Genomic DNA, 20,330 nt, shown 5'->3' with positions numbered 1-20,330 from the left:
CATCTCCCGGGCGTTGTCAGTTTTCGTGACCGGAATAATCCCGTACTACGCAAGCTAAATAGAGTAACAGTAAAGTCTAACTAAACTCGAGTGAATGGTTTGGTATGCGCAACCCCACATTGATTACTACGCTTCACACGTGTTTCACATAGATCAACTAAAGATTTTCAAAGACATGAAAATAAGACCGATTGCCGTGCATCTTGTATCAGAATTAACGTGATACACGATAACTGAGGAAACATGGCACTTAATTATATCGGGGCCACTGTGAAGAGCACTAGGCCATCTCCATCGCGAGGAAAGCCATGTGCTTGTCCACATGTTTCTTTCCTAAATTAACTAATTCGATTCACTGAAATGAAATAAAAGCATTGTCGAACATTCTACACGATTGAAACTTGAGCGCAATAACCGAAGTATATAGATCTTATTATATATCAGGAAGAACAAAGTTCTCACCATTTCAGCGTCAGGATCGCGACTCAACGTTTTAGGATATCCAGTGGCGACCTTCCGGTCTAGAGAGCGTTTTTTATTTCCCACGAGTGGATGTTGGATGGCTGTTAACGCCGGTTCCTAAAAAGCGGGAAGGACTCTGATTCGCCAAGAGAAAGCTGCCAGTGTCAGAAAGTGGGGAAGGCTCTGATTCGTAGACAAGAAAAAAACTAAGAGACTCCTCTGGAAAAGGCTAACAGAATCCATGTCAAACACAGACTTCTCAAGAAAACCTTTGTTTCCCTCACCAGTCCATTTCAGACGCAGAAGCTCATTGACATTAATTAACCAGAGATTGTCTACGGGACTGGAGAGGGGTAAAAGATAGCTGGTCGATGCATGAAATGACACTCACACTCCACATTCCCTTAACGGAATGTAGCGACGCAGAAAAAAATCATCTGTGGTATTTATTTACATGTTTCAATTAATATGAATCAATCAGTAATGAAAGTCGGTTTCTAGAGCCGTCTTTCATATCATTCATCAAATATCTTTGCGGCACGACCTAGCGATATTACTTTAAAGGGGGAATAAAAAAGCGGTTGTACGGATGATATAGTCGGAACTTTACCAGGCGAAGAAACCTTTCATTGATGAAAGAGCTCTGTTGCTGCCACATAATTATACGGAAATAAGGGAAAAAGTATTGAAAGATCTGGGGATCAGTATTGTGTGGAAGTCAAATGTGGACTTCAGAAAAGAAGGAACTGGAAGCATTTGAGGTGTCGTGCTGAGGAAGAATACAAAAATTTGGAAGGGTGGATGAGGTATGAAATGAGCGGGTGAGGAAATAAATTTATAGAAAATACTTACAAACAGAGGGACGAGCGAGCAGCAGTAGAAGGGTAAAATACTGTTGCTGACAGAGAGTGAAATGTGAGAAAAACGTTGTAGAAGATGTCGCGAGTTGCGGTTAGATAGGAGTGAGAAGACCAACACAAGATAGGAAAAGGAGGAAGACTGGACCAAACCGTTCGAAAGGCTGGTGAAGCACGCCTGCTACTGACAATCGTCAACTCCTGTCGATTACAAACTGATATCAGATTTCTCCACTTCCCGAACATTCTTGAAATTATGTCTATGCAGCAAGCAATGGCGTGTACGCTACAGCTAGAGTTTACCCAAAACGCAAATAATTTGTTTAAACACTGAAATGAATTACCTTTCCTTTGATGACATTTTATTTGACTACAAAACGATGTAAAGCGTTTTCTTCGCTGATACTCCTCGGTGTCGACGTACTGCGTTGTTCAAGTGGCTGAAAAACGGGGGGTGGGGGGTGGGGGTGGGGGGGGGGTGGAAGTTCAACACTGACTACTGTAAATGATGTAGCCGACAGCTGCACAGTTGCGTTTCACAGTTCTTTACTTTCACTGTTCATAGCCCCCCCCCCTCTCCACCCCTAATACTTCACAGCTATATGGACAGTTAACTATTGGCAAATTTTGATAAGCCTCATTAATACGTTGCAGTCAAACATGAGCGTACTTGTATAATTACTGTTGAAGGTCTATGAGCAGTATAAACATAGCCATACACTTTACAGTTCTTGCACAGTAATACAGTACGTATTGAACAGGCACTGTCATTTTTTCAACACACAGGCTATTTGTGTTACACTTATTCCACTGTTAAGTCGATGCATTGTTGTTGTTCTCACCAGCACAGATTCCTCGTCTGAAAATCGACCGAGGAATGACTCTCCCGGGACCAAAAATCAGGCCTTTATATATCATCTGAATAATAGGTACTGAAACTATATATTGTTTCATGTTTAATTTACAGAAATTACAATTAAAACATAACTCATTAAATTAACTAAATACATCTAAAAATTCGTTCTTTTTAACAGTTTCTTCTACCACGAGGGTTAAGCCGAAGTATTTGTTTAAATGATGAAATTAACAGATATTGTTATAAAAACAATACTTTTGATGAAACTGGTAATTACTTTGGAATTAATTAAGAGCTGCCTTTGCTAACGTGTTTTTGAACAGAGTCCAATATACACATTAAAAATCCTAGTGATTCTTTTTCGAAATATTTATCATTATTACAGTATTTATATTTATTTGTAAGTCAACAATAGAATTTAAGTCACAGAACAATTACTGATTTCACCCTATAATGAGAGATATTAACTAAGAATAATCAAAATAAATTAGGAAATTGATGACATACACAAAACTAAGCACAAAATTAGATCTGGTGTTATATTCTTTAAAACTGAGGGAAAACCTTTCTCTTTTATGAAAATGCAAATTTCAATTATGTATGTTAATGGTAATTAGTTGAAAGTGAAAAAACGAATATAAAGATGGCAAAAAAAGAGAGGAAATAAAAAGATCCCCGCTTTCTTCGTCACACGTTGTAACTTGTTTTCCCGATTACAGTGAATGCTGTTTCCTTCACAGATTGTGTACGTCTGCCGAAATCCGAAGGATACTGCTATATCGTACTACCACCACCGTCGTCTGCTGATGAACATGCAACTCTCAGTGGACGAATTTATTGAAGCCTTTCTGGAGAATGTGGGTAAGTGGGTTGAATCCGTAATTAAGACATAGAATGCCGACTCTGTTGCGATAAATGTACATCAGCTGGCCCAAAAGTACCGGAATAGTCCTAAGTAATGCGGAATCGACCACAAGATGTCGCGAGAGGCGGACCTGATAGCATAAGAGGAGGGGGGAGTATTGTATAGTCAGTAATGAAGCAGTAACAACAGAATGGATCGGTCAGGAGACTGCAAGGTGGACTTTGTAACCTAAAGCTTCTCAAGTTGACTCTTGATGATGTGATTGTGAAGTGGAAACGCGAGGTCTCAACCACAGATAAACAAAAAAAAAAAATGGCATAGCATCAGCGAAAGGAAGTACTCTGATCCAAAGCTCTGCCAGCAGTCCAGGTGGCGCAGTGACTGTGGGTACGGAGTTACAAGGAATGGGGTAGCAGTAACAATACAAGTATTATCGTCGCCATTGAATTATCCTCGTCACCACCTTAGTGTCTTGTACAGCAAGGAAGCAAAGGAAAGATTGTTGTTACGGGTGACCAGTGCCTTCTTTCTACAACACAAATGCACATGTGAATTAATACAGTTCTTTATTTAGATGAACATTTAGTTAACTGGAATGGAGAGCATGTGTTGTGGAACAAGCTCCTCAGTAATAGTCCTTTTGCAGACAATATCGATAATCTCGCTCTTACAAACTTAGTCTCACTGCTGGTAATGTACAAGTCCTGCTGCAGTCAATAATCGGGTCTCTGTGTACTGTTGTAAGCCGTGATGAACTATACTGGCTCTGTGAACAGACTCCAAACTGGCAGAGCGAGCCCGTGAGGCAACCCAGTCAGCGGTGGAGGCCTAAATACCTGCTGTCGAGAGGGCGTTGGCGGCCTGTTGTTTGTCAGTGTGTCTCTAGCCTCTCTTGCGACAGGCGCGCTTCACCCAGCGCCCACTATCGATCTTCGCGCTACATCTTTGCCGACCGGTGTGCTGGTGACACCTTACGCCAGCGCAGGTACAATGGTCGAGCAACTCCTCATAAACCACGCATGTTTTTAAGTGACACTTGAGCTGATGTAAAGAGTTATGCTGCCCTGGCAGTGGACGACTGAAAACCACCGATTTGGTGAATCACGCTATAGTCTGTGGCAATCGAAGACAAGTGTTTAGGTTTTTTGTGAGCACCTGTAGGACGGAAGTCCAGAGGTGGTGGTGTTGTGGTACGAGCGTGTTTCTCGCGGTTTTGGTGTGGTCCTCATACTGCACTCGGTGAAACACTAAGCACAAAAATGGAAATGAGCGTTTGGCGTCATTGGCCGGGAGACCCCTCATGGGGCAGGTCTAGCCGCCTTGGTGCAAGTTTTATTATATTCGAGGCCACATTGGGCCACATGCGCGTCGTATTGGGATGAAATGATGATGAAAACAACACAACACTCAGTACATGAGCGGAGAAAATCCCCGACCCAGCCGGGAATCGAACCCGGGCCCCTTAGGACAGCAGCCCGTCATGCTCACTTTTTATTATTATTGTAATAGGGGCAGTTTCCCACGACTAGGACAAGAGAGTGCCCTGGAACGTCTGTCCGCTCCTCTTCAAAAAGGCCGATGGCAGAATGAGGGTGACTTCTTATGCAGTAATTATTAATCAAAACATAAACAGCGGCGGGATACCACTCAGCTATCGGGGTGGACACACTAAGCACAGATGAAGTCATTTGACAGCACTGTGTACTCTATACAGCAGGGGAACAGATCGAAGACGATGCTTGTCTGTACCAGCATGACGATGCACCCTGCCATAAAGCAGCATCTGTGAACCAAACACTTGTGAACAACAACGTTCCTGAAGTGTGGTCGCTGAACCCTGTAGAACTCCTGTGGGCTAAGTTAGAACGCCGACTATGCTCCAGACACCAGCGCCAGATCCCCTGCATCAGATAGTGCACGATTAGGTAGATGTTGTTAAAACGAAATGAGGCTAAGATCTTTGTTTTCGAAATAAAAGTCCCATAGTCACACTTTTTTTATTCTGTTTATCTTTCGTCTACTATTTTTTGGGTCGTAATCCCATTCTCAATCAATACTTTCTGCCGCCAGTCAAGCTGATACGCACGCATGTGGTATGTTCACTGCTTGAGCAAACCAAATTGCGATGTTACAGAGATATTGAAATTGGGAAATTAACATACGTTCCTTTGTATCTTTTTTCTTAAAGATTCTCTTGTGAATATTGTCTCTATCTCCTCTAACGGCATCAACTGCTGCGCTGAAACACTGGGTATTGAAGGTATTACGTGCTGAATGGTCTCCAACTGACCTGTTAGCTCCATCAGAGGAGGGGGCTTCGCACTTATCACATCACTGTCATCGACAAAATCTTCAATTATCCTTTAACTCTTCGATGATAGATTCGCTGGTATATGCTTCAAACACCAACGCATCAGCCACTGACAAGTATTCAACTACTGAAGCATCTATGCTTTTGCCAGTAACTACTGAATAAATCTCCAAATCACTTTGAATATCATCCTGCGTTTTTCCGTCCATAAATGTTTCTCACCAACATTCTCACTTTCGGAAATTCTTGCATTTTTCCAGCAGTTTACAATCACATTCGGCTATACACTATTCCTGGAACTAGCAATCATGTCACAAGCCTGCTTCACATTGAAACTTTAGGGATTGCTCACCTTTCTTGCGATCACGCGTTCAACTAAACGTGAACGGTATTTTGTCTTAAAGTTCTTAATCGTCCCCTTATTTAGTGACTGAAGAACCGAAGTACAGGTGGGGGGACGTAAGTTAGTAAGTTCTTCAACGCTAGCATGTTGTTATACGCACTACAATTATCCACCAGCAATACAATTTTCTTACTCTTCATTGGCATCTCTCTATCAAGCGAAGGCAGCCAATAACTAACAAGAGTAGATGTCATCCATGCTTTTCGATTTACCTTGTAATTCACTGCAATAAAAGAAATCACATTCACAATACGACTGCAGCGAAACATTACAGCTGAAGCTATTCTGTACTGAATTAACTTTCAAATTAAACGAAAGTAAAATAAAATGTATGTACCTTCTTACATTGTACTTTCTTACATTTTTCAAGAACCGAGCGAGGTGGCGCAGTGGTTAGCACACTGGACTCGCATTCGGGAGGACGACGGTTCAATCCCGCGTCCGGCCATCCTGATTTAGGTTTTCCGTGATCTCCCTAAATCACTCCAGGCAAATGCCGGGATGGTTCCTCTGAAAGGGCACGGCCGACTTCCTTTCCTGTCCTTCCCTAATCCGATGAGACCGATGACCTCGCTGTTTGGTCTCTTCCCCCAAAAACCAACCAACCAACCAACATTTTTCAAGCACCACGGGTTTACTTAGCGTCCGATCACCAGTGGTGTCAATTTATGTGTCCCTGACGCGTTGCTGCAGTGAACAATAGTTAGGCGTACTTTAGATTGTTCCCCCCTTTGCACTTTTCTCCTCTAAAGGCCATAAGTCTTCTCTGGCATCAGTTGATATTTTGGGGAATAGGAGCGCCATGAAATAACCATTAAATGCGTAAAATTTAAGTGGTATATGACCCGTATTTATAAAAATGAACAGTTCAATGTAGAGATCAGTTAATCAACAGTAAACAGCCGCAGTGAATAATATTTGGATTCCCCAACCACTCCTCGTTACTTTATTTCACTTTGTGAGCAATAAATGAAAAACATTGACACTTGCTCTTACACTTCACAAATATTGACCTGATTATTTACAATTTTCACGTAACTTCATTATGATCTTAGTCCATAATAATAAAAAAAAGTTTCTTGAAATAATAGTGTTAGTGACAGTTTGTCAACGATTAAGCCGAGACCGCTACGGTCGCAGGTTCGAATCCTGCCTCGGGCATGGATGTGTGTGATGTCCTTAGGTTAGTTAGGTTTAAGTAGTTCTAAGTTCTAGGGGACTTATGACCTCAGAAGTTGAGTCCCATAGTGCTCAGAGCCATTTTGATTAAGCCGACAAACATACCGCGACCACACGAAGGACTAAATTGAAATGGAAATAAGAAAACGACTAGGAATGCAATTGCACAACCAGTCCTGACGTTGTACTTCATAATGCAAGCAAGGCTTACGGAAATAATGACACATTCATAGGATTTGTCGACAGACCAAAAGCGTTCGACCTCGTTAGCGTAGCAAGCTGTTTGAAATTCTGTGGAAAAGAAGTGTAGGCTACAGGTAAAGAGCAGAACCAACAGGCAAAAGTCAGAATAGAAGACCAAGAACGAAATACTCGGACTACAAAGGATATTACACGGGCATGTACACTGCGTTTCTTACTGTTTAATCTATCACTGAAGAAGCGCTATTGGAAGTAATACAAAGGTTCAAAACTGGAATTAAAATTCAGAATGGAAGAATATAATGGTAGTATTCGCTAATGAATTCGCTATCGTCAGTGAAAGTGAAGAAGAATTATAGGATGTGTTGAATGGAATGAACGGTATAATGAGTACAGAATATGGATTGAGAGTAAAGAGAAAAAATATAAAGGTAATGAGATGCAACAGAAATGAGAATAGCGAGATACTTAAGATCAAAATTGGGGATCACGAAGTAGAGTATGCTACGAATTCTGCTGCTTTCGAGCCGGCCGCTGTGGCTGAGCGGTTCTAGGCGCTTCAGTCCGGAACCGCGCTACTGCTACGGTCGCAAGTTCGAACCCTGCCTCGGGCATGGATGTGTGTGGTGCCATTAGGTTAGTTAGGTTTAAGTGGTTCTAATTCTAGGGGACTGGTAACCTCAGATTATAAGTCCCATAGTGCTTAGAGCCATTTGAACCATTTTTCTGCTGCTTTAGAAGCTAAATTACCCTGACGGACGCAGCAAGGACGACATAAAAAATCATATTAACACAGTCAAACAGGACCTTCCTGCCAAAAGAAGTCTGTTAGTATTAAATATGGGCCTCCATAATTTGACGAAGAAATTTAGAAGTATTTGAAATGTAACGTGGGCTGCGGTTGTAATGCAATGTTTTAGATGTGGTGCTATAGAGGGTTGTTAGAGTGTAGGTGGCCTGATGGGATAATGAATACGGAAGTTACCCATAAATTCTAAGAAGAGAGAAATACGAGTGGTAACCACTGACAAGAAGAAGGACAGGATGATGGGGCATTTGTGAAGACATCAGTGAATAACTTCCGTGGTGCTACAGGTAGCTGTAGAGGGTAAAACTTCAGAGGAAGACAGAGACTGGAATTCATCCAGCAAATAATGGAGTACCTAGGTTGCAAGAGGCACTAAAGAGGAATCTGTGGTGAGCTACATGAAACGAATCAGAAGATTGATGGCCGAGAAATAAACAAATAAATAATAATGGAATTATATTTCCAAAACACACTAGCAAAACTTTGTGATCGAAGACGCTATATTACATGCTTGGTCAAAAATATTGAGCATCCTAGGTAATATTGACTGTTGTGAAAAATAAGAAATTAAGTAAATAGAAACAGCTTGTTTGTGTTTATAATGTTTATTAGTAACACACGATCAGTATTTGGTGGACTCATCTTTTGCTCTTGTTGCAGCAGGAATTCTTTTTGCTGTGTGCCGCCTGACTGCGCTTCAGTAAATCCCGTAAATGCTCTATAGGGTTCAGGTTCGGTCATTGGTCAGGACAGTCCAGCAGTTCGATGTTATTTTTCCGAAGCCAAGTCATCGTGCGTACAGATTTATGGTAGGCTGCGTTATTGTGCTGGAATTTAACTCCATTTTTGTACTGCCAAAAAGAGTTTTAAAAGAGGGCAATAAAGCAGATTCTAGGACGTCTATGCACTTTGTGGAATCCATGCTATCTTCACATACGACTTTTGTCCCCCTCCTGCGCCGGCCGAAGTGGCCGAGCTGTTCTAGGCGTTTCAGTCTGGAACCGCGAGACCGTTGCGGTCGCAGGTTCGAATCCTGCCTCGGGCATGGATGTGTGTGATGTCCTTAGGTTAGTTAGGTTTAAGTAGATCTAAGTTCTAGGGGACTGATGACCTCAGAAGTTAAGTCCCATAGTGCTCAGAGCCATTTGAACCATTTGAACCCCCTCCTGCAGCGCTACCACGCCATGAGGCTCCCTCCGCCGTGTCTTACGGCAGGTACCACATATTCCTCGCCCATCCGGCGACGGACGTACTGTAGGTCGCACCCTGTGGACCAAAAATCTGAAATTTCTATAAATATTACACACAATTCTTTCATGAGTTTTTAAAATAATTCCTTTTGTTTTGTACCCAAACTGGAATGTGTTGCTAGAGCATCAAGTTGAGTAACCTACCTGAATGTTTGCTTCGTCAGACCACACGATATTTGACCAGTCTTGTTCGGTGAACGTTTGGTGTTTTAGAGACCGCTCACACGGTGCCTTTCTATTCTTGTCAGAGAGCGATGGCTTCTTCCTGGCTGTACAGCTTTTTAGACCAGCTTCTTGAAGTCGTCTACGAATGGTACTAGCAGATATCTTTTATTGGAACTTTCCGACAACTCAGCAACGAGGCCTAGGAAGGTTTTCTTCATATTTTTTAGCAACTCTCTTACTACTGTCCCCACGGTCTGATATGATTCACTAGCGGCAGATTCTGCGCCTATTAACATGCCACCCGGTCATGGCGAATCGCTCAATAACATATTGTACAGATCGGAATGAAAATTTCACAGTTTTCGAAATCTTCACCTGCGATCTCGCTTGCTCATGCAAAAGCTTTATCTGCACTCGTTTTACTAAACTAAGTTCGTTTATTTCAGGCCTAATGCACTAGTATCACCGATGTCACAGATACATACAGGAAAAGATCACTACATTAGTGGTACGTGTCCACAACGAGCGAATGAAGCGAACTGATTAGTACACAGAAAAACATTCAAATGACAAATTTTATTACACCAGGTATTTTATTCTTCGTTGATCCATTATGGATCGTGGGACGACGGCTGGTATGAACTTCTTGATTCAGTAATTTGCCAATAGCCGTATGTATTGTAGAAATTTATTTTACTTTATGAACTACTATGTGCTACCAGTTTCGGCATTGTATTGATGCCATCTTCAGGCGCCTGTACAATGAGGAGAAGAAATGTACTATTATAAAAAATACAGAACATACGTTAACAACTGACAGGTATCATGTTAACTATTTAAGTGGCTCAAAAACACATTCTATATCACTAAAACTATATGTAACATTAGAGCACATATGCCTCCGCCTATGTCATGCTGTTGTTAATAGTTTTCACTGTTTTACTCAAATATAGCGTGGTATATGAACATATGTATACGCTATCATTCATAAAACCATACCACACGGGCCCGCATCTCGTGGTCGTGCGGTAGCGTTCTCGCTTCCCACGCCCGGGTTCCCGGGTTCGATTCCCGGCGGGGTCAGGGATTTTCTCTGCCTCGTGATGGCTGGGTGTTGTGTGATGTCCTTAGGTTAGTTAGGTTTAAGTAGTTCTAAGTTCTCGGGGACTGATGACCATAGCTGTTAAGTCCCATAGTGCTCAGAGCCAAGCCATACCACACGGTTGTAATAGGCCATGCAACACATCAAATGTACTGCATACAATCGTATGTCCAGTGGAACATAGGAAGAATTTTTTTTAATAATACACACATAATACGACCTAGACCACACATATGTAAGTTATGTATTCTGACATGGTTGTCAAATGGCTCTGAGCACTATGGGACTCAACTGCTGAGGTCATAAGTCCCCTAGAACTTAGAACTACTGAAACCTAACTAACCTAAGGACAACACACACAGCCATGCCCGAGGCAGGATTCGAACCTGCGACCGTAACGGTCGCGCGGTTCCAGACTGTAGCGCCAGAACCGCTCGGCCACCAGCGGCCGGCGACATGGTTGTCACATTTTCTTGTATTTTAATTAATTTAATTGTTATCTATATTAGTTAATTATTATTAAAAAATTCTTCCTGTGTTCGGCTGTTAGTAAATTACTGAATCAAGAAGATATTTTATTGGTGGCTTGAGGTGGATCATTGTTTTGGCCTTTCTCGATGCCGACAAAATACTTTTTAAACTAAAAGGTTTATTTACTGTTATGTAAACAGCACACGTCCGAAATTTCTAGGGTTCTCAACACTTTTCGCCAACGGTGTATTGCAGATACAGATTTGTTGATGTTATTATGTTCGTCCCTTCATGATCTATGGATGTTGTAGTTGATGGGGTAGCTTGCGTGCCTCAGCGATACAGATAGCCTTATCGTAGTTGCAACCACGACAGAAGCCCGCCTGTTGAGAGGCCAGACAAACGTGTGGCAGCAGCCTTTTCAGTAGTTGCAGAGGCAACAGTCTGGATGATTGACTGATCTGGCCTTGTAACATCATAAAAACTGCCTTGCTGTGTTGCTACTGCATAAGGCCGAAAGCAAAGGAAACTGCAGCCATAATTTTTCTCGGGGACATGCAGCTCTGCCGTATAGTTAAACGATGGCGTCCTCTTGCGTAAAATACTCCAGAGCTAAAACAGTCGCCCATTTGGATCTCCGGGCGGTGGCTCACAGGAGGATGTCATCATCGGGAGAAACGAAACTGATGTTCTACGGATCGAAGACTGGAATTTTAGATCCGTTAATCAGGCGACTTTTGAAACGTGGTGCTACAGAAGAATGCTGAAGATTATATGGGTAGACCAAGTAACCAATGGGGAGGTACTGAACAGAATTTGGGAGAAAAGAAATTCGTGGCACAACCTAACCAGAAGGAGGGATCGGTTGGTAGGACACATTCTGAGATATCAAGGGATCACCAATTTAGTATTGCGGGGTAGTGTGGGTGGTAAAAATCGTAGAGGGCGACCAAGGGATGAGTACAGTAAACAGATTAAATGGCTCTGAGCACTATGGGACCTAACATCTGTGGTCATCAGTCCCCTAGAACTTAGAACTACTTAAACCTAACTAACCTAAGGACATCACACACGTCCATGCCCGAGGCAGGATTCGAACCTGCGACCGTAGCGGTCACGCGGTTCCAGACTGAAGTGCCTAGAACCGCACGGCCACACCGGTCGGCACAGTAAGCAGATTAAGATGGACGTATGTTGCAGTAGTTATTCGGAGATGAACGGGCTTGCACAGGATATGGTGCATCAAAAAAGTCTTCGGAATGAAGACTGCAACATCAACAAAATGTTTGTGAAAGAGTCTACTTGTAGCATGTTGTTACGTCTTGACACCTTACAAGTGAAGTTATTAAAGCATAAAGAGGCTTGATAAAAGCGTCGAACTGGCAGTTTGACGTGAGGATGACATCTCGTTTGTTCCACCAAGAGAAAACATTTGTTTCTGGTGTAATTGAGTTGTTGATGCTTAACAAAAACCGCCTTGCTTGTATTATTACACACTTATTGAGTAATAATACAGCTGACATGGGTTTTATTAATCATTAACATCAATGTCAGGTGTGGTACTAAACATAATCAAGATTAAGCGAGTTGTCTGTCACTTGGGATGCGATGTATTTTAATTGCAGGTTCTATCTCGTTTTGTTTTAGTCAACTACTCTCCATACTGGAGCAGCGCTCTGGAATTCTGGAAACTGCGAAACGAGCCAAACGTTCTATGGAACACCTATGAAGATATGAAAAAGGTGAGAATAGGCTAGCAGTAATGTAACGGCTGATTCGTTAGAGCCAAAATGTTATAAAGTGTTTGGTGGAGGTTTCATGGGGCAGACTCTAGTTCTGTACTCTAGTCTTCCTTCTGTCAACACTTTAGTGTGTGGAGGTCGCGTGACTCATCAGGGAGTGCTGGGAAGGAAGGACTAAAGCCCGAAGCGGACGTACAGACTACTCCGCTCGAATTACATCAAAGGGGCAGCGGAATTTAACGGCCCCGTCAGACGCTACATCAACAGCGTCACACGCTTTCACTATACGAGAGACTAGAATTCTGAGGCACTGGCTCAGAGGGATGCCGGAAGTGCTTGTGTAGTATTATAGCATTCGAATTTCAACAACAAGGCATTAGTGAGACGTAATTGATTCACTTTGCGTATCTAGAAGAGGATTACAAAGAAATGGAATCAGGTGGGGTACAGCACTAAAGATTCGTGTGTCGGACGCTATACTTTTTATTTTGACGGAGCATCTTCAGTGGATGTGCTGGAATATTACGTGACTTTTTCGCTGTCACATATTCGTTATAGATTTAAAAACAATGCAATTTTTATAATTGAAAGGAAATATACCTACAGATCAGAGTCTAACTCATTATTTGAAAGCCAGGCAGATTTCCCTGATCTGCGAAACCGGCTGGAAGCCTCCATATTTTTGTGCAGCCGTTGTGATTTCGTAACATGTCAACTGCCATTTCCCGTGTCTAGTGTGACATTGACTTTTGTGTTTCCTACTTTCGTGGTTTTTGCTTTCACTTGTACACTGAAGCGCCAAAGAGATTGGTATAGGCATGCGTATTCAAAAACAGAGATGTGTAAGCAGGCAGACTCTCTCAATCCTACTGACAAACCCATATTTTTTCACAACCATTTCTAGCACTCAAATCCACCATGATCATTAGATTTTCATTTAACTTTACCTCCTGCTTGCGACGTCTACATGCGTAGTTCAACTATCGTTGTCGGCGTTGGCCTTTCTATCGAATCTGTTATGACGCTACCGCCGCAGTCTGATCAATTTGGTGGAATCTGCCGTGGTACCGCCAGCAAAATGTCAGCCTCTCCATCACATATTCATGTAATCTGTGAGCGTCCTTGTGAGCTAGTTTACAAAATGTATAACACAATACATGATTGTCGTCGTCTCTCGTACAACAGTTCGTCTCCACACATTTTTGTTCGTCTTCCCTTTGGATTGGAGCTAACGTTCCCTGGCCTCACAAGTTTTGCAAAATGTTTTTTTAGATCCCGCTGCCAGACACCAGTTTACGTGAACTTGCTTAAATTATTTTAATATTACATCTATATGGAAGAAAACTATCACTACAAGAAGCTTTAAAACGAACACACAAAGATTTTTATGCAGTAGTATTTAACTTCAGAATTAAGGCCTACTCCGTTAATCAGAAATGGGTGTCTTTCACATGCGGAATATAAAGGCTATAGGATGAACATTGAATTTTACGCATGTCATATATTTTGTATTCCCATTTTTGCCTGGTAACAAGGTGTCGAACCATGGTGCAATACTGAATCAATATACGTACGTCAATACAGAAGTGTGCCGGTAGCGGTACGACTTTCCATATATGGTGATGAATAACTGACTTATTATCAGCTATTATTTTCCGTTTTCTTCCGTAATGTAACATCTGCTGATGGCCACTCTAGGCCGAAATCGGTAATGACTGTGTCATAGAATGTGACTGGGTCTAAAATAAACATAACATGTTATTTTGTCGTTGTCTAGTCTATATTCTGATACTTTCTATTCCTGCTATACTGAGTGTACTAGGAACAGGAAGGATGTACGGTAGGCGTGTTCCGCTAAACATTTTAAAAGGGGGAACATGGACTCGGGAAAGGCACGAGTCTGAATGAAAAAATGCCTTTCCGACTTGTCGTCTCGAACTAGAGTAACTCTACGGTAACTCACGGAGCGTTTGCGTGAGAAGAAGTTTTGCTTCCGCCTACCAATGTATACAACTTACTCACGTTTCGTGTAACGCGTGTTGCCGACATTTCAGGATCATCCACAAATCGGCGTCGCTGATTAATTTATGCATCCTTTCAGAATACTAATTACTTAGAGAACGGGTACATTTGCTTCGCTGATGTCTGCTTTTTTAATCTTCGTGTCGACGACCTAGGACAACCTATCAGCTATACTCTTCTTTTTTTGTATTGTTTCCTATGTTTTCAATACTCCCATATTTTCTAGCCATGTCGCCTTTTCCTTTCTTCTGCCTATGTTGATACCGATTTGTTATTGCTTCTGCCTTGAACCCCTTCTAAACTTAGTATTTTATTTTCAAAGAGGTGTCTTCCTAAAATGTATTCCATTCTATTCTGGCCGGCTAGTGCAGCAACCGCTTTGAATTATTTCAGATAGAGAAACAGTGTGGTTTGTTCTTTTGTGTCATCATCAGACTCTTACTTTTACACAATATGATAATGTCCCAGAAGGATGTAACGTGGTATTGAAATATAATAACTTTGAAATCCAGACTTTTTTCAGTTTCAAAGTTTCTATTTCCGATTGTCTGATGTTGTTTCTTTCAGTCCTTTTCTCACTCCTGTAAGGCATGCTATTGTCGATTTCTTCCTCCAGAACTATTTGAAGATTAGTTTCTTTAGGTTGTTCTCGTTCATTCGGTAGAGGTGTCCAAAGAAGACTAATCTTCGCTTTGCCAGTACTCCAAATATTTACTCTAAATTTTCGTAAAACCCTTTGTTGCTTCTCATTTACCAACGAAGTGTAGCTTGTATTTTACCGATTATTTTTCTAATAATATGTCATTCAAGTAGCTCTGTTCTTAAAACTATCATTTGTAAATTTTTCGACGGAGTTACAAATAATAGTTTTAATAACAATAATTCGCTGCCTCACGTTTCTGCGTCATGCTGGTGGTTTATAATTGTGTTCCATTCAGCTACGAGGGACCTAAAAAAAAGTAAGTTACACATTATTGTGGCAGCCTACGTAGCTTGTACTGAATGTTGACTATACTTCAAAGTGACAGAGCTGCATTCTTCGACACAGTCACGAGTCTCTATTAACAACGATCGGTATGTTCAACTAATCGTTTAATTCCTCGACGCCAGAAAACCACTCCTTGCTCGCGAAGCCATTCCAGGACCACACTGTGAATATCCTCATTATTGGACAATCTCTTCCCCTAAATGTTCTTTCAGTTAGACGAACACATGGAAACTACGTGCTGCAAGCTCTGGAATGCGCGGTGGATGCTTCCAAACTTACCACTGAAAGCGTTGAAGCAAAGCATTCGCTGCGCGCGCTGTGTGGGGCGTTGCATTGTTGCGCAGGAGTACAGCACTTCTGCTTAATTTTACATGCCACTTGTTCATTACGTTTTGCCACTGTCTCGCGTATTCAGCTTTGGAGTAAGTTTCCCGTAGCAACGCCAGTTTACTCGCAACCCATGATGAACTTTTTCTCTTTTTCTCCGGAGGGACCGTGTGGCGCTGATCTATGGACTGCTGTTTTGTTTCCAGTTCGAAGTGGTGAACCTACGTTTCATCTCTTTGTGACGATGTTCGACAAAAGAAACTGTCACGATCGGCCTCGTAATGCGCGAGCAATTCCGCGTAGACGGTCCTCTTTACGGCTTTGTTTTAGGAAGCGAGGAAGCTAGCGGGCGTACACCTTTTGAGTACCCCAAATGGTGGATGAGTGTGTCAGCAACATCACCAGAATCGTCCAGTTGTGCAACGACGTGTTTGATTGTGAACGCTGGATGTCCTCGAAATATAGTGTCCGCACATTCCAGCGCTGGGCTCCCAGCTGTGTGTGGCCAGCCGGCCTAGACCTTGTTGCGATGGCGACAGACACTTCGCCCAATGGCTCTCCGTGCTTTTGTTCACTGCCAGGTCTCCACAGACATTCTGCAAGCTCCTCTCAATAACTGCTATGATCTGGTTTTCTGCCAAAAGGAACTCAATGAGAGATCTCTGCTTGGAACGCACCTCCATTACGGACGCCATTTTGCAGAATATGTATACCGTCGCCATCTGTGAGAACTTCATGAAACAAAGCAAAGTGACAACACATACCTGACTTTTTCAGCCTAAATTTCCTAGAAAAAATGTGTTGCTTTAGTTATTGGTTCGTTTCACAGGTTGTTGTTGTCGTGGTCTTCAGTCCAGAGACTGGTTTGATGCAGCTCTCTATCCTGTGCAAGCTTCTTCATCTCCCAGTACCTATTGTAACCTACATCCTTCTGAATCTGCTTAGTATATTCATCTCTTGGTCTCCCTCTACGATTTTTACCCTCCACGCTGCCCTCCAATACTAAATTGGTGATCCCTTGATGCCTCAGATCATGTCCTACCAACCGATGCCTTCTTCTAGTCAAGTTGTGCCACAAATTTCTCTTCTCCCCGATTCTATTCAATACCTCCTCATTAGTTACGTGATCTACCCATCGAATCTTCAACATTAATTGTGAATGGTATCCACCAACAAAGGGTGCTTCTTTGGTTCGTTCAATAGGGTAGTTCCACTAAAAGGTGTTCTATCCCAACATACAAAACAAAGAGGCTCCGTCTGCAACGGTTTTTCCCCCTCATCGGTCCAGGTCCACCCCCCGCTCCTATCTTCCGCCGTGTCGCCTCTATAGAGAAACCAGACTATCGCCGCATTTTTAAATTGTGCCTGTCTGCCTACTATGTGTTTTAATGAGCATCACCGACCTTTTGTTTTTATATTTTCTTCGCAACTTTTTCACCTTGTTTCAGTTCTTAACAGTCACCAGTTTGTCGCCTGCTTTTATTGTTATATGTCCTAATTCTGTTTTTTAACTTTTCTGTAGGCTGCAGACCGGTGTGTTATGCTGCTGCAATCCGCCCCCCCCCCCCTCTCGGGCGGGGGGATCGAAATCCAATAAAAGAAAAAAAAACTGCAACGGTGGTCCGTTGGCTGTGTCCTTTCCTTAAGACGCTCTTGTTCTGGCCGTCGACTCGTATCTCTCTACTTCGGAACATAGTCCGTTCTAAGTTCAGACTTTTTGTGTAGCTTAAAATAAGGATTTTGGATAAGGATATCAAAATGCTTAAATTGGTTTCGCAGTCAATAAGGTCTTTTGCCAGAATAAAGTTTTTATTCCAATTAAATCTGCGAGAACTTGTACCCGTGCTTTCCTTGTAGTCCGGATCGGACAACGCGTTCTCACCAATGTTTCCCCCCTTGTCCAATAACTAAAAATGGTTCAAATGGCTCTGAGCACTATGGGACTTAACTTCTAAGGTCATCAGTCCCCTAGAACTTAGAACTACTTAAACATAACTTACCTAAGCACATCACACACATCCATGCCCGAGGCAGGATTCGAACCTGCGACCGTAGCGGTCGCGCGGTTCCAGACTGTAGCGCCTAGAACCGCTCGGCCACCCCGGCCGGCCATCTGGCCGTAATAACGGCCTTGATACGCCTGGGCATTGAGTCAAACAGAGCTTGGATGGCGCGTAGAGGTACAGCTGCCCATGCAGCCTCAACACGATACCATAGTTCGTCAAGAGTAGCGACTGGCGTATTGAGACGAGCCAGTTGCTCGGCCACCATTGACCAGACGTCTTCAATTGGTGTGAGATCTAGAGAATGTGCTGGCCAGGGCAGCAGTCGAAAATTTTCTGTATCCAGAAAGGGCCGTACAAGACCTGCAACACGCGGTCGTGCATTATCCTGCTGAAATATAGGGTTTCGCAGGGATCGAATGAAGGGTAGAGCCACAGGTCGTAACTCATCTGAAATCTAACGCCCACTGCTAAAAGTGCCGTCAATACGAACAAGAGGTGACCGACATGAGTAACCAATGGCACCCCATACCGTCACGCCGGATGATACGCCGGTAGGCCGATGACGAATACACGCTTCCAATGTGCGTTCACCGCGATGTCGCCAAACACGGATGCAACCATCACGATGCTGTAAACAGAACATGTATTCATCCGAAAAAATGAGGTTTTGCCATTCGTGCACGCAGGTTCGTCGTTGAGTACACCTTTGCAGGCGCTCCTGTCTGTGATGCAGCGTCAAGGGTAACCGCAGCCGTGGTCTCCGAGCTGATAGTCCATGCTGCTGCAAACGTCGTCGAACTGTTCGTGCAGATGATTGTTGTCTTGCAAACGTCCCCATCTGTTGACTCAGGGATCGAGACATGGTTGCACGATCCGTTACAGCCATATGGATAAGATGGCTGTCATCTCGACTGCTAGTGATACGAGGCCGTTGGGATCCAGCACGGCGTTCGTATTACCCTCCTGAACCCACCGATTCCATATTCTGCTCAGTGCTACACTCCGTGAAGAATGGGCTGCCAGTCCCCAAGAAACCTTCCAGCAGCTGATTGAACGTATGCCTGCGGGATTGGAATCCGTCATCAAGGCTATGGGTGGACCAACACCATGTTGAATTCCAGCATTAACAATGGAGGGCCCCCGAACTTGTAAGTCATTTTCGACCAGGTTTCCGGATACTTTTGATCACACAGTTTATTATTGTAATAATTTCCCGTGGAATGTATATGATCTATTGCTGGCCATTATGCCTCTCACGCACCGCTTTCCCTTGCAGTCTCTGGAAATTCAGTGATTATAGTCACCAAGCCCCGAAAAGATTTTCTTGTCTTCAGAAGGAGCAAATCGCTTCGCTGTGCATCATAAACCCGCGAAAAACCATCCGTCACTGCGTAGTCGTGTCGATGCTATAGTAATTACCATTGCGTACTTAAGTGTTTAGCTATCAGTTTGCCGGGTTTTAAGAAGCAACTTAACGACGGCTTCGCGCGACATCGGACACCCAGTGACTGATTGTGAGACCAGGGGAGATGAATAATATTCTTACTTCATCTACCTAGAAACCGGAAAGTTCAAACAAGTCCGTATTATGTGGAGAAAGCGGTAATGTAATGAAAATACTGTCGATATCAGGGAAGAAACGAATCCAACACGCATTTTGCCGGAACCTTAGCAAAGTATAATGGCTAAAATAAAGTTAGCGACGTCTTCCGCTCTGTCAAACGCTTTCCGGGGCTAGAGGAATATCAAATCTGTATGTCGCCTTTCATCAATGATTCTCAGGATACGAGTGAGAAAAGTGCAAGCTGAATTCTGGACTAGGGATGCTTTCTAGAATCCGTGCTGCTTTGTAGACAGATACCTTTCTATCTCACGGAAATTTACTGTATTCGAACTCAGAATGTATTCAATAATTCTGAAAAACACCGGCGTCAAGGATGTTGCTCTGTAGTTTTGAGTGCCCTTCATTCTGCTCTTTTTATACACAGGAATCACATTCTTTTTTCAAGTTGCTGGGGACTTTTCACTGGAAGAGAAATTCGAGATAAATGCAAGCTAAGTAAGAAGCGAATGCCGCAGAGCTGTCTATGTAAATCCGAACTGGAATTCCATCGGTACATGGTGACTTTCTTCCTCTCCACCTCAGGAATTCTTATTTCTGCGTGCTCCATACAAAAGTCTGTGCGATGTCCAAACAGCGGTAAGTCAGTACGAGTTTTCTGCGTGGATGATTTTTTGAACGCAAAATTTAAAACCTCAGTTTTCCCTTTGCTGTCTTCTGTTGTCATGCCACACTGGCCGACGAGTGACTGGAG

The 20,330-nt window shown here is 42.9% G+C and overlaps 1 protein-coding gene across 1 annotated transcript in view; it reads left to right on the top strand.

Moving 5' to 3' along the window:
- The window catches only part of LOC126210591 (luciferin sulfotransferase-like), an 80,819-nt gene that overhangs the window by 54,924 nt on the left and 5,565 nt on the right, over positions 1-20,330 (top strand). Inside the window, exons 5-6 of the mRNA XM_049939859.1 lie at positions 2,916-3,036; positions 12,578-12,672. Coding sequence (XP_049795816.1) covers positions 2,916-3,036; positions 12,578-12,672 — 216 coding nt within the window. The remainder of the gene's footprint in view (positions 1-2,915; positions 3,037-12,577; positions 12,673-20,330) is intronic.

Source organism: Schistocerca nitens, chromosome 10 (assembly GCF_023898315.1).
Source record: "Schistocerca nitens isolate TAMUIC-IGC-003100 chromosome 10, iqSchNite1.1, whole genome shotgun sequence".
NCBI lineage: Eukaryota > Metazoa > Arthropoda > Insecta > Orthoptera > Acrididae > Schistocerca > Schistocerca nitens.
The sequence above is the reverse complement of the archived record's forward strand: the minus strand, read 5'-3'. Positions and strand labels throughout refer to the sequence as shown.